Source organism: Larus michahellis, chromosome 8 (genome assembly GCF_964199755.1).
Source record: "Larus michahellis chromosome 8, bLarMic1.1, whole genome shotgun sequence".
NCBI lineage: Eukaryota > Metazoa > Chordata > Aves > Charadriiformes > Laridae > Larus > Larus michahellis.
Window position 1 is genome coordinate 6,743,020 of NC_133903.1, and position 12,878 is coordinate 6,755,897.

At 47.2% G+C, this 12,878-nt stretch overlaps 1 protein-coding gene across 10 annotated transcripts in view; it reads left to right on the forward strand.

Moving 5' to 3' along the window:
* Positions 1–12,878, forward strand: part of LMF1 (lipase maturation factor 1) — a 214,112-nt gene that overhangs the window by 137,283 nt on the left and 63,951 nt on the right. For all 10 annotated transcript variants that reach the window (XM_074599073.1, XM_074599072.1, XM_074599079.1 and 7 more), the window contains one exon: positions 12,333–12,500. In XM_074599073.1, coding sequence (XP_074455174.1) covers positions 12,333–12,500 — 168 coding nt within the window. The remainder of the gene's footprint in view (positions 1–12,332; positions 12,501–12,878) is intronic.

Sequence of the window (12,878 nt, forward strand, 5' to 3'; positions counted from 1 at the left end):
GACCCAAAGTCCCTCTCGGTTAACAAGCTACTCCGGCACGTGCTGCTTAGAATCTGTCACGTTTTTGTGCCGGAAGGTAAACCACTCGTTATTAACAACGTACTGTAGAACTTTCCATTCCTAAATTGTCCTTAAAAATGTAGGTAATTATTATTTTTACCTACGGAAGGCCTTGAGCAGGATGGAGGACGTTTATAACAAGCAGACTTTTGTATCCAGACATCCAAAGATGCCCAAGGCTGTTTTCTGGCATTAGCAGAATTTAATACTTCTATCTATGTCACTATGTTCGTGTACTGCTTCCTAGCAAATTGTCGTGTCTGTGTAAGAAGTCATTATTTTAACCGTTTAATTAAAAAAAAAGTTATCTGGGTGGTTTCCACACAAGAAGGTGCAATGCCGGTTTAAACGGCTGCGGAGGGGCAATTCACGGGCGAGAGAGAGCAGGATTGGCTGCTGGATTCATCCCGCTGTTGAAGGAGTTTGTGCATCTGCTCCTCGTGGCAAAGAGTTTTCTAGTGAATTGTTTTACTTGTCCTAAATTCTTTCAGCCTGCGTCCTTTGTTACTAGGGAGAAAGCTTAAAACAGAAGTAAGCTCTGCTTAAGCTTTTGGCTACACCTTTGGGACAGCTACCTGTTTTTCCTGCTTTCTTGTTCTTACTGGGGGGAATGGCTGACGCAGGAGGTGACGCTCCTTTCCTGACTCTTATGCATTGGCAGATTTTTTTCTTCACCCCACCCCACCCAGGAAACAAGAGGATTATTTTTATTCCATCCCACTCTGAGTGCTCTTAGATGAACAGGGGGTTCAGGCCTGAATTCTCCTGACTCAGCCACGGCGTGTCCTGCGGAGCTGGTGCTTCTTGCAGGGTAAAGCAACCTTAGTGTGAGCATCACGAAGTGTCTAGTAAAAGGGATGAGTCATTCATGTGCCCATTTAAAAAGGCCCTTTTGACGACTATCACAGAGAAATCTTTCTGCCTGCTTACATTGTGTCCAGGAGCTGTATTACTTCAGCTACAGAGAAACAGTTAAATTTGTAAGATGCTATGGAGTGAAATGGACAGAGTAATCCCGGTGTTTATATCAGTGTAGTTTCTAGGGAACAGGAATAAGATATACCACATGTTATTTTATCTATATATTCAACTTGGATTGAATTGGCGTAACCATTTTGGATTAAAAAAAAAAAATTATCATCTTCATTATAACCACGCAAGACCTGTCAATATATTGGAAAATATATGGGCAGAGTTGTCGGGCGTTACTGCTCAAAAATGGGCTCTCTGGAAGAGCATGTGAAACAAGATGAGAACATGTTGTTAGAAATCTCTCTTTCAGTGTCTGAAGCAAAGAGGTGAGGTCTGCTGGAGCAGAGATGTCTTCTGTCTGCTCCGGGAAGTACTTGGGTGTCCTTCTCAGTGCAGAAGGGTAGAGTAGCTCCATACCCTGTACTTTCTCAAATCCCAAGGACCTTTATTTTTATCTTGCCCTTAATGACCAGACAATAAAGAAATAAGAATGTATTAATCTGGTGCCACGATGACTAGGGCACAGAGGAGCAGACCTCACTGACGTTACCCACCCCAGAAGCCTTGCCCAGGGCTTCTCAAAGGCTGTGTGCTGGGACTCTTAGGTAAAAGATGTGTTCCTAATGATAGCCATCCATTTTTGCACCTCTCCAATGGAGTGAAGGGTCACTTCAGTGTTTTTTGTTATTTTGGAAGGATGTTTTAAGTAACAGTTAAACAGTGTTATGGGAATACATGATAGCTCTGTACAAACATCCAGGAGGATGGATGGGAGCTGACCATCTTCGACTTGTTTCACCCTTTCCAGCCTTGCAGAAACACCTGGTGAGTGCTGGGATCACTCTTTTGTTTCAATATGAAAGTTTCAATTTACGTTATTCTCTGTCCTTTCCTGACATGGTTCAAAGTCTTCTCAGTAAAGCCCAGGTGACTCGCAGAGGTAACCACCACCAGGATGCCTTTCTCACCGTACCCTCAGCCCCTTCCACCCCTTGGATGTTTCATTTACAGCAATGACTGCTCCAACCAGCTGGTTGGTTGAAATACCCACATTCGAGGCAGATGATGTTGAGTGGACTCTGGCTCTCGGGCAGTTGGAGAGTTAAACAAGGCAGCCCACGACGGCGGGTTCCCCCTCCTGCCCCTGGCGCTGGATTTGGTGTGGAGCGCAGTGGCGTTCCAGTTCGGAGAATTCAAATGACCGTCCAGGTAGTCGGTTCCTAATGGCACAGTTTACCCTTTGTGAACATATTTTATGAAAGATCTCACTGTTTGTCTCAAGTTGTGAGGAAAAAAAAAAAAAAAAAAGCCCTAACCCAACTGTAAACGTCCAGGCCACGAAGCTGCCTAATCCAAACACAGGCACGAGCCGGGGGCTTTGCTGGCATTCGCCGCACGCGGGTTTTGCCCATGTGTTCCTTGGCCTGATGCTGAACGTTGTATTTATGAGCGCACACAGAAAAAAAAAAAAAAAAAGTCCTCTGAAGGAGATATGATCCTGATTTTAGCACCGGACTTTTAAGAAGGAAAAAAAAAGTGAAGCAATGGGGCCTTTGGGAGAGCAGCCACACTACGTTTTTAGACTCGTGAATGGTAGGTTAAAGCCCAGGGTCCCTGGGTCCGCCGGAGCAGGCGTAGTGGTTGGAAAGATGTTCTGAAAGATGTTCTTCCACCCTCTCTCTACAGCAGTGGGTTTGGCCTTCAAAGCACATCCCCAAGGAGAGAGAATCGAGGGTCTTCGGTGTACGTGGAAAATGGGCACTTGGCTGGTTTGGAAATAACTGGCTGTTTGGGGCAGATCCACGAGGATGAAGTGGCCCTGCCAGCTCTCTGATCCCACGCGTCTGTGTCCGTGGTTTTCCCGCTGCAGGAAACCTGGCAGCCTCCCACGCTGGGAAGGAGAGAGTGCTGGCACCTTTCGGAGGAGAGCAGAAAGGCTGAAAATAACCTGGCAGCTGACACGGTCCCTGCAGGCATCCCGGGTGCTCGCAGGGGTGGCAGAGGAACGTGCTTCTCAGCAGGGTATCTCCCCTCACTGCACTTGTTCTCAACTGCACGGAGTGGTGTTGTACCAAGAGACCCCGAAGACGATTTGCCTGTAGATCCCTCAGCTGGGACAGCAGGCTGTGCTCTGGGGATACGGACTTTTTCCTGATTGAATACAAGCTTGTCTTCTTTTTCAACATGGCAGATAGTTTTTCCTCCTTCTCGTCCTCCTCCTCCTCCTCTTCTGACCATGTTCTATGCTACGGTTCAGCTCCAGCTCCTTAGGGCAGCCTGTGATCTATATTTTTAGTACTTAAATTGAATTTTGAACGCTATTCTGACCCTGTGGTAGTTATGACTCTATCTGTTGGCAGCAGGACGCCGTCACAGCCCAGGGCTCTGCCACTTCTGATGGAAAAGAGAGACTTCGATTTGCAAAGCAGCGGACAGGAGTCCTGGGGGTAGCTTTTGGTTCGTGCATCCTTGTCCCTGTTGTACCCACAGGTTATGGTCATCCATCTCCCATAGCAGGCAGCATCCCAGTGCTGCATCCAAAGCTCCTCCACGACATCCAAGGGCTACAGCAAACCGGAGAGTAACTGCGGTTTGAAACAGTGGGCTCAGCGAAGCAGCCCTGTGCGACAGCAGTGCTGGCTTTGTGCTGTCTTGCCGTGTGGTGTTGACTAAATATCCTTTTTTTTGCACTGCTTTAAAAACATACTGCCAGGAACTCTGCTGAAAAGGTCAGAAAATCCCAGTTCATTGAAAATTCTCCCAGAAGGATATTGTGGTAAAATGGTCCACAGAAGCCCATGCAAGTGACCTTGCAGAGGTCACAGAGGGAATAACCAGAGGGATGAACAGGACAGGAGTATCAAGGGGTGACCTTCAAGGTACCAGTGATCTCGGGGAAATAGGCTGTGGGACCCAGAGGTCCCATCTGGTCCTAGCTAGAGTTAGGAGTATGGTCGCTGGGGTGACCTTTGGGATGAAATGTTGACATCCTTTCCTTCAAAACGTTTTGTACTCGGGCAGAATAGGAACTGCATGAGCTTTAGTGTTGGAAATGGTAAGCACTGTCATCCCGGTCCACTTGGTGGTGGAGCTTTGGGTCTTGCAGTGACGATGAATGCTTGACGTGGTGTCCTGGCTCCGTTTTTTCTCCTTATGGCTGCTTATTCCTGGGATGTGGCGGCGTAGCTGTTGCCTGTTATCTCATTTACCAGTTGCTCATAAGGGGGTACCTGGTGGGAGCTGGCAAATCCATCAGCGTGCTCGTGTACCAAAGCGATACCTCTGGCCTGCAGGAGAAAAGACTAAATGAACCCCAAAGTAATGTGTATTAAAAGAAAATGTAAAATGGCAGAGGCCACATGAACTAAGCAGAGGTATTTTCTAGCTGTCTAGTCTAACGTTTGGTATCATTTTTCTCTAGGATTACAGGGGCTTTCACCTCATAAATTTGTGCCTGTTTGAGGTCGTTAATCTTTCTTTACATGTTGCCTTGCAATTTTAGAGCTTTGCCACCATCTGGGATCACATTTTAAATGGAGTTTCCACTCAGTACGTCCCTTTTCATGAAATTATTTATATATAGAGAAATATATAATAAATATATCAGGACTGGGTTGTTTTTAAACATTTTCAGTGCTTTCGCAAGGGCTTACCTTGTGTGGAAAAACTTGTCTTCTCTAATAGAGAGCCATAACATTGACCAATTAAAGGATCACATTTGCAATATACTCTTAAATGGCAATTTAAAATATTGGTGAGCGACCTGCTTCGCCATCCGCTGGGGAAGGTGAGCTCCGTCGGAGAGTGCGGGGCCAGGGAGGGGCGTTCCTGTGTCGGAAAATCTTGGAGTATGAGAAAGCACCATCTGATGGCAACTGGATATCAAACCTGGAGAAGAATTGCTGCGGCTCCTCTGTTGCCTTTGGGATGGGACCTTCTTGGTAAGCATGTATTGCCCTTAGCTCCTTTTTCTTACAGACGTACCTTCCAGCCTGGTCCACTCCCGAAACCAAACGTGACCCATCTCTGGTGCTCTTAATAAACAAACCTTCTCCCCCAAAGCAGTACTGACCCGCAGTTGGTTGCACCAGCTTCTTCTGGCCCCGCCAGAGCCAAGATGTCTGTTCCAAGCCCCACTAATTATTTTAAAGGGATTTTGAACAAATAAATAGCCTGAACACTTCGGGGGTTCCTTGTGTAATTTTAGCTCTGGACCCCTCCAAGAATGCACAGAATAAACAGGTGAATCTGTAATCCATCCACAATTAACTCCATATACAGCGAGCAGCTCGGAGGCATGCTATGGAGGAATAGTGTCAATAAACAGGTATGCTGTGGGCCATGGAAATGTGGTCTTTATTATTGGAGAAGGATAGCTCTGACCAGGAGGTAGGGTGCAGCCTGGAAAAGCAAACAGTGCAGCTATACATCCTTCTGCCCCCACCCAACTTGATGGAATTCAAAAATCCGTCATTTCAGTGTACCCCTGGTAAAGCACATCCTCGCTTGCGTTGGTGTAAATCAGGGCTGACTCAGGAGGAGCAAAGCGTGGCTTTGTAGCTGAATGGCACGGATGCGGCAGGAAGGTTTCACCTACACCGGTGACTTTGCAAGTGCAACTTTGTGACCAGGGGAAAAAAAAAAAAATCCTTGGGATATTTTATAATGCCGAGGCATGAAATTGCACAGCAGAATTTTCTCCCAAGACCCTTTCCCCTCCGGCGTTTGTAGCCGCATGTGCAGCCATCATTCCCCAAGAAACCCAACGCCCAGACGTGAATCATTTCTCTGATTTTTCATGCTTTTAACTTTTCATTGCTGAGGCTTCGCTCAGCCGGGAGAAGTAGGGACCTGTTTCAGCTTTGAAAAACCTTAGACGGAGGGACGGCTGGGGAAAGGAGTTAAAAATGAAACAGCAGATTTATATATATAAAAAGTAAAAATATATGTTCTACATCTGAAGTTTATTTAGGTCCTTTGGGAGAGTGGCGCGGCACTACGTCTCTACTAAATTGCCAACATTTTATGGTCGTGCTGGCACCGAGTCAAACACACATCTCCTTGGCTTGGGTTGCTGTCTTAAAGCAGGCAGATTCCAGTATGTTTTTCTATGAACTGAATATTACTATTGACTGGACAAGGGAAGCTCTGCCCAGCAAGAACATATAGGTAACTTTTCTTTTTAATAGATCTATCGAGACTTAATTATTTCGATATTGCCTTACTGAAGAGCCGTCCCCTAGTGACCCACCCAGACATTAGATCTCTGTGCATTTTAAGACAGATATAACTTTTTAATTTTTTCTTATGGTTTTATTTTGGTTGGAATCATAGTAATAATTAGGAAGTTTGAAGGGCCTGTTTTAACTGATGAGCTGTTGTGTACGGAAGTGTGTTAGTAGCGTGCACATGGAGATGTGTGCGTGTGCATGTGTGTATAAAATATACACAGCACGAGGTACAGCTGGGATTTACACAAGAGGCTGAGCACTTTGCTGCTCAATTTCCTTTCAAAACCCTTGCCTACACGTGTATCTTTGTGCAAAACCACTGTGGTGTTCATCAATCAAGGTTGCTGCACATGTAGAGCTCCTACCACAAAGCCTCGCGGTGAGGAACCAGCAGCTCTCCGTAATCTCCCCCTGGTATGAAGAAGGGTGTTTTGCAGGAGTTGTTGGTTATTGTACAGCACAAGACGGTTGGACTTCAGTCGAGACACGCATCTTCCCACACTTCCCAGCAGCTGGGAGTGACCCAGTTTATCTCCTTTCTGCTTGCTGCTTCTTGCTCTTCTGCACGGGGCTGGGAAGCCGTTTCTGCTCGGGCTTGGGAAAGTGGAGCTTTGATCTGCAGATGCGTAAGGAGGAAGGGTCAAGATCTGAAGCAGAAGAGACTGGCAGAGAAACAGCCTGTTGGATCATGTTGATCAAATTATGCTCTGCGATGGAGAATCCTTTTTATTTTTTGGTCCAAAGTACAAGACAACTGAGAGCTTTTCTTTGAAGCTGAGCAGATGAGTTCATGCCTCAGTGCCTTGGGAAGCTGGAGAACTGTGCTTTACAGTTCACCCGTGCCTTCCACGAACGCTCAGGAAAACATTCAATAATCCCTCTCCGCCTGGTTTGCCAGGGTACCGCTCATCTTCACACCTTTCTGTTTGTGCCAAGGGCTTCCGTCGCTTTGACTGTTGGAGCCTCCGGTGCCCACAAGCCGTTACTGAAGTGTCCGTTGCGCCGAGTTAATCCTGTTTCTTTTGACAGAATAGTTGCTTCCTCTCATCGTTTATTCATACTTGCTATTGTTCCGTTTCCTTCTGTTTTTCAGGATTTTTCTGCCGTTAAGTGCACTCGGATTTGAGTATTTTGGTTACGTGGGTGCCTTTCAATGGGAAAAGAAATTATAGGATCTAGAGCGCGTAGGAATATTTATGACTTGCTTTGTGTTTCACCAAGCCGGGTTTCTGCGACGGGCACCCAGGGTGGCGTTTTGAAAGGCTGTCCTCAGTGTTGTTTTAGTATTAATGCCAAGTATGCTTTTGGTTATCTGAATCAATAGATAATCTGAGTTTACCTTATAGAAATAGGTAGAATAATGGATTTTTTTGTTCACCTTTTTGAAACGGATTCATTCATGACTCGCTACTGTTTTTTGAAAGACGCCGTTTGCGTTTGAGCTGTTGAGGTGCTCAGACGGGCGAGCAGAAACAGCAGAGGCTCCTGAAGCTCTGCTGGAGTTTATTGTGGCGTGAAGGAAGGTAAAAACCCGTGATTGCAAAGGATAAAACTTACTCGATATATCTCTGGGCTCCTCCTCATTTGTGGTGGAGAGGACAGGGTCTTCCCCACCCTCCAGCGTCCCCCTCCCGTGCCGCGTGGTCACTTGCGTGGCCATAAGAATAACATCCCGGGCCCTGGCCGAGCAGCGGGTTGTTTGAGGACAATGTGGGACTTGTTTTCCTGCACACGTGTAGGAGAGCGTGGAGATTTCCCTAGGCTGAGCTGGGGTATCTAACGCTGGGATTAAATACTCGGTCGGAGTTTATGTAATGCCATACCAATCAGGAGGCTGAAAGGAGAGACCATGTGCATTTACAGTCCCAGAGAAGAGCGTTTACTCTGGTGTATAATAGCCTTCTGTTGGGTTTTAGTAGCGTATAGTTTAGTAAATTAGGAGTCTTCAGGTACTTAGCACTTTAATGGTTCTCACTAAGAACATAATTAAACCATAGACCCCTTAGGGAGAAAAAACAGTTTATTGTGCATATTTTTAGAATCTGTTACCAGCCCTCGTAAAACCTGGTAGATACAAGCCAGAGAACATACCTTAGCTGGTGACCCAGAATTCATTCAGCAGCCCCCGCCGAGTGTCGCCCCGCAGTCACACGTTACAAATCTGCCCCGTGAATTATGGAATTAATTTTCCCCAATCTGATTTCAAAACGCATTTGCAGCGCAGTTTTTCTCCGGCTGCTGGAGGTGTGAGGGAGGCAGAAGGTTTATTATATTGCACCTTGTGCTGACACGTAGAGACGGGTTTTGCTAATCGTTTTTTTATTTAGAAACATTTTATGTTGCGCAGAGTTATCCAGAAACAGGGCTTGTTGGAGACAGGGGCTCCGCTCTGTTCCTCTCACCGTGCGTCTGCCTTGGGCTTGTTTATTTAGTTGCATCTGACTTGGAGCTGCATTTTTCTGTGTCTGTGCGTGTCAGGAGTTCACAGTTTTCGAAGCTGGGGAACTCCTGGCTGCTTCCAGGCTGCTTCTCCTTGCGAAGCAGCCACGAAGCAAAGCGTAAAGCTCCAAATCCCCAGCGAAACAAGCCGGGTGAGGTGATCCTGGAATGCTTTTCCCTCCTCCTCCCGGGCTCTGACACCGCCGCCTTCTGACACCACCGCGATGTTTCCTAGGATGTGATTACACCGGGAGAGCACTAGGCATGCCTGCGTCGGGCAAGTTTCCTCCCTAACCCTGGCAGCGTGCCCCATGTGCTGGGTGCAGCACAGCGGGACCCACCGGACGGGACATTGGGTGCCCCGAGCACCCCTGGGCAGCGGTCAACTCGGGTGCAAAAAGGAACCAGGAGGCTTTCCAGCATCACAGGTGCTTGCATTCAGCACCGCAGTGATTCACACGTTGCCCTGGGTCTTTGCTCTTGCCTCGACACCCCTTCCCGAGTAAACATGGCTTTCTCCCCGGGAATCCTGCACTGCGTTACACCCGTGCTCGCAGCATCTGGAAGGCATCGGGAGGAACACACACATGCACACACACACACACACACACACACACACACACACACAGAGTGTTCTCCTTCCCCAGCAGCCTTTTAATGGATTTTTGATACAAGCGAATCACTTCTCTATCGCTGTGTTTTGTTTTACGAACTGGAGGTTTATGTGCCCGAGAAGGGGCTGCAGCAATGGGGAGGAAGGGTCCCTTACTGATCATGTCCCCGGAGACTCCATCATCAGCACGGTTCTTATCAAATGCCTTCCCTTCCCTCTGTCAGAACAAATGCTGGCTGTTACTTGTGTGTCTGCTGCTGTTTCAGACTTTTGGTCTTGCTTGTCGTTTGAGTTACCTGGCCTGTCGCCCAGCATTGCCCCCACTGACGCTGTGATAGTGTCGGCGCTGATAAGGTGAAGGATGGCAATGCTATAGCACCTGGGAGTGAATTATTAACCCACGCCAGATTTCTGTGCTTCACTTCTCCTTTTTCCCCATTTCTACTTCAGGATAAGAATTAGGCTGCTGCTAAAATACATAAACCGCAGGCGCCCCGGCTTTGCCAGCCTGGGCTGTTCCCACGCGAGCCCGTACGTGGCTGCTACGTCAGCCCAAACAAAGAACTTTCATCTGCTTCTTGTCACACTGCAGTGGGACCAGAGGCAAGAATTTTATCTTTCTGCACTTAAGCACGGCAAACTGGGGGGACAATATCTTGAGTCCCAGCCCGAAGCAACAAGCGGGATTTGCTGGCCACAGTTGGCCGTGATAGATGAGGGCATTGGCGTGAGCCTGTGATGGAGGGGAAGGGGATGGGGGAACCGAGTGGCACATTCGATAGCTGAGGATGGTCTTTGCTTTAAGATTAAACAGTGTCAGCCCTGCCCTGCAAAGCTGCAGTCGAATGGAGAACTGCTCTGTGCCATCAGAGGTGCTGGAGCGAGGGCAGAGGAGGGCAACGAAGCTGGTGAAGGGCCTGGAGAATAAATCTGATGAGGAGCGATTGAAGGAGCTGGGACTGTTTAGCTTGAGGAAGAGGAGGCTGAGGGGAGACCTCATCACTCTCTACAACTACTTGAAAGGACATTGCAGAGAGGTTGGTGCTGGTCTCTTCTCACAGGTAATTTGCGATAGAACAAGAGGGAATGGCTTCAAGCCGCAACAGGCTAGGTTAAGGCTGGACATTAGGAAAACATTCCTCACAGAAAGAGTGATTAGACACTGGAATAGGCTGCCCAGGGAGGTGGTGGCGTCACCATCCCTGAATGCATTTAAGAGTCGTTTAGATGCGGTGTTGGGGGATATGGTGTAGGGGAGAACTTTGTAGAGTGGGGTTGATGGTTGGACTCGATGATCCCAAGGGTCTTTTCCAACCTAAATGATTCTATGATCACGTTATAAGATTTAATTACGTATGTAAGTGGGTGTGTAATTTCATGCTTAATGCTGCCTGTTCTCCATGGTCCCTGGCCATAAGTGCTGGAAGGGATCGGGTCCCGGCACAACTCCGCAGCATGGTGCCGATGGGGAAACCATGGCACATCGCAAGAGGGGGTAAGCGGGAGAGCCGCCTTGCTGCAGCTCTGGCGTGCTGCCATCAGGCGGTTACGTGCTGGAAGCCGGCTCATCTCGGGCTGCATATTGCAACTTCTAGGGCTGATACCTCATCTAGGTTGGTTTTGGTTAATGCACTTTAAAAAAATAAATAGAAGAAGCCAAGAAAGCAACCTGCCTTTTTGGAAGGATAAAAGCATTTCTCAGCAATTTGGGATCAAGGTAAAAAAAAATCTCTTTGTGAGCCTCCCCGATGTTCTGGGAATGCTCAAGAGTGGTCCAACAAGCAGATTAACTCGAAACAGGTCCCGTGCAGAGGGGAAAGACCCTGGTGGCACCCGGGGCTGCGGCAGCCCTGACCTCCCGCCCTGTGCCGGAGCAGACTTGGCAGAGCTCCTTGACCCCGACACCGCTCCATCCGGCACCGATGTCCGAGGAAGGAAGGATGCGGTCTCCTGTCCTAAGGGGTTACAGCAGCCTCAAACCCATATAAAGCAACAACTTTATTAATCCCAGCTTTGCTAATAAGGAATTACAATAGTTGTGGGATTTGGCAGTGGAAGCACGCTCAGTTGCCATGCATAGTACAGTATTTTCCCTGTTTTGTTTGTATTTTTGATTTAACTACAAATAATTTAAAGATGTGTTGTGTCTCCTTCAATTAAAATTTGTGTCTTCAAACTCTTTTTTTTTGTTGTTGCAGTTTTAAAACAATACCAATGAATCTGAGCTTGTCAGATATGTTAAGATAAATTAATTTCTTTCTTTTTCCTAAAAACAGCATTTCTAAGGGTGGCAGTTATTAACATATCAGGATTTGGTTTTGTTTCCTTTGTAAAATTTGCAGCTTTATTGTACTGGATGGAAGATCTCCCAGTGTCAAAAAATTTCAGGCTGATAGAAGAATAATATTGTCACAAGGCCAGTATGTAAATACCTTAAACCAATATAGCATGTTTAGAGGAATTACACTTTCCTCTCCCAAATTACAATTTTGGAAAGCAACTCTACCACCACATTTATTTCAAATTTAAACATTTTGAAAGAATATCTCCTAGGTTTTGAAATCTGGTTTCCATTCCTGGCTCTGTTTGACCTGCTGTGTGACCCTGAGAAAATCTTTTTCTCAGTTTCTGTATCTGCTTAGTTGCTCTGATGATCTTCAGCGCTCACGCAGAGCAATTTAACATCCGTCGGTGTGGAGCTACGTGTAGCATTTCAGTATTAAATAACAGCGGTTTTCATTTCAGATGAGTAAGTTTTGGTTATGATGAAAAAAGAGAAAATTAAAACTCTTGTTTTTTTAAAAAGATGTATTGGTTTAAAAATTCCTTGGGTTTGCATGAAAAAAATTGAATGAAGTCATTTTCTCTAAAATGAAATGAGTGCCCAGAGGCAAAGGACGGTTCTGCTGTGAGCAAACTGGGGGAAAAAAATAAGGAAAAAAGGCCAAGAGCTCTGTAGCTCCCCGCGATGGTGAGCCTTGGAGAGGGATTGATTCTTTTTCTCTTCCCTCTTTCAGACGCAGCCAGTGCCCAACCCCATCGCCTACTTCATGCATCGCTCGCCGTGGTGGTTTCATCAGTTCGAGACCTTGGTCAATCACTTCATCGAGCTGGTGGTGCCATTCTTTCTCTTCCTGGGACGGCGGATGTGCATCATACACGGCCTCTTGCAGATCCTCTTCCAGGTGAGATGCTCCTGGGTTTGCTTCTTAAGGGTCACATCTTCTCCTGGGACGGAGCAGGGGGTGTTCAAAGGGTATAAAACCTCTCGTGGGCTGGGACCCAGGTGACCAGGATGCAGACACACATTTGTCACACTGGGTCCTGCAGCAAGGGACATGGCCACGCGTGCCGGGAGCAGCAGTGGTGTGGTTCGCTGGAGCCTGTCTTCTCCGAGCAGGAGCAGCATCCAAAGGAACTGACTCAAGCAGCAGGTCAAGAGTTCAGGCTCAAGTGAATCAAGATGATTCACAGCTATTAGCTGTTGGCTCTCGGGTGGTTCACGCTGGCGTGGCTGCTCTTAGCGCGTTGCTGGAGGTTTCTTTCCTGTGCTGCTGGTTTGG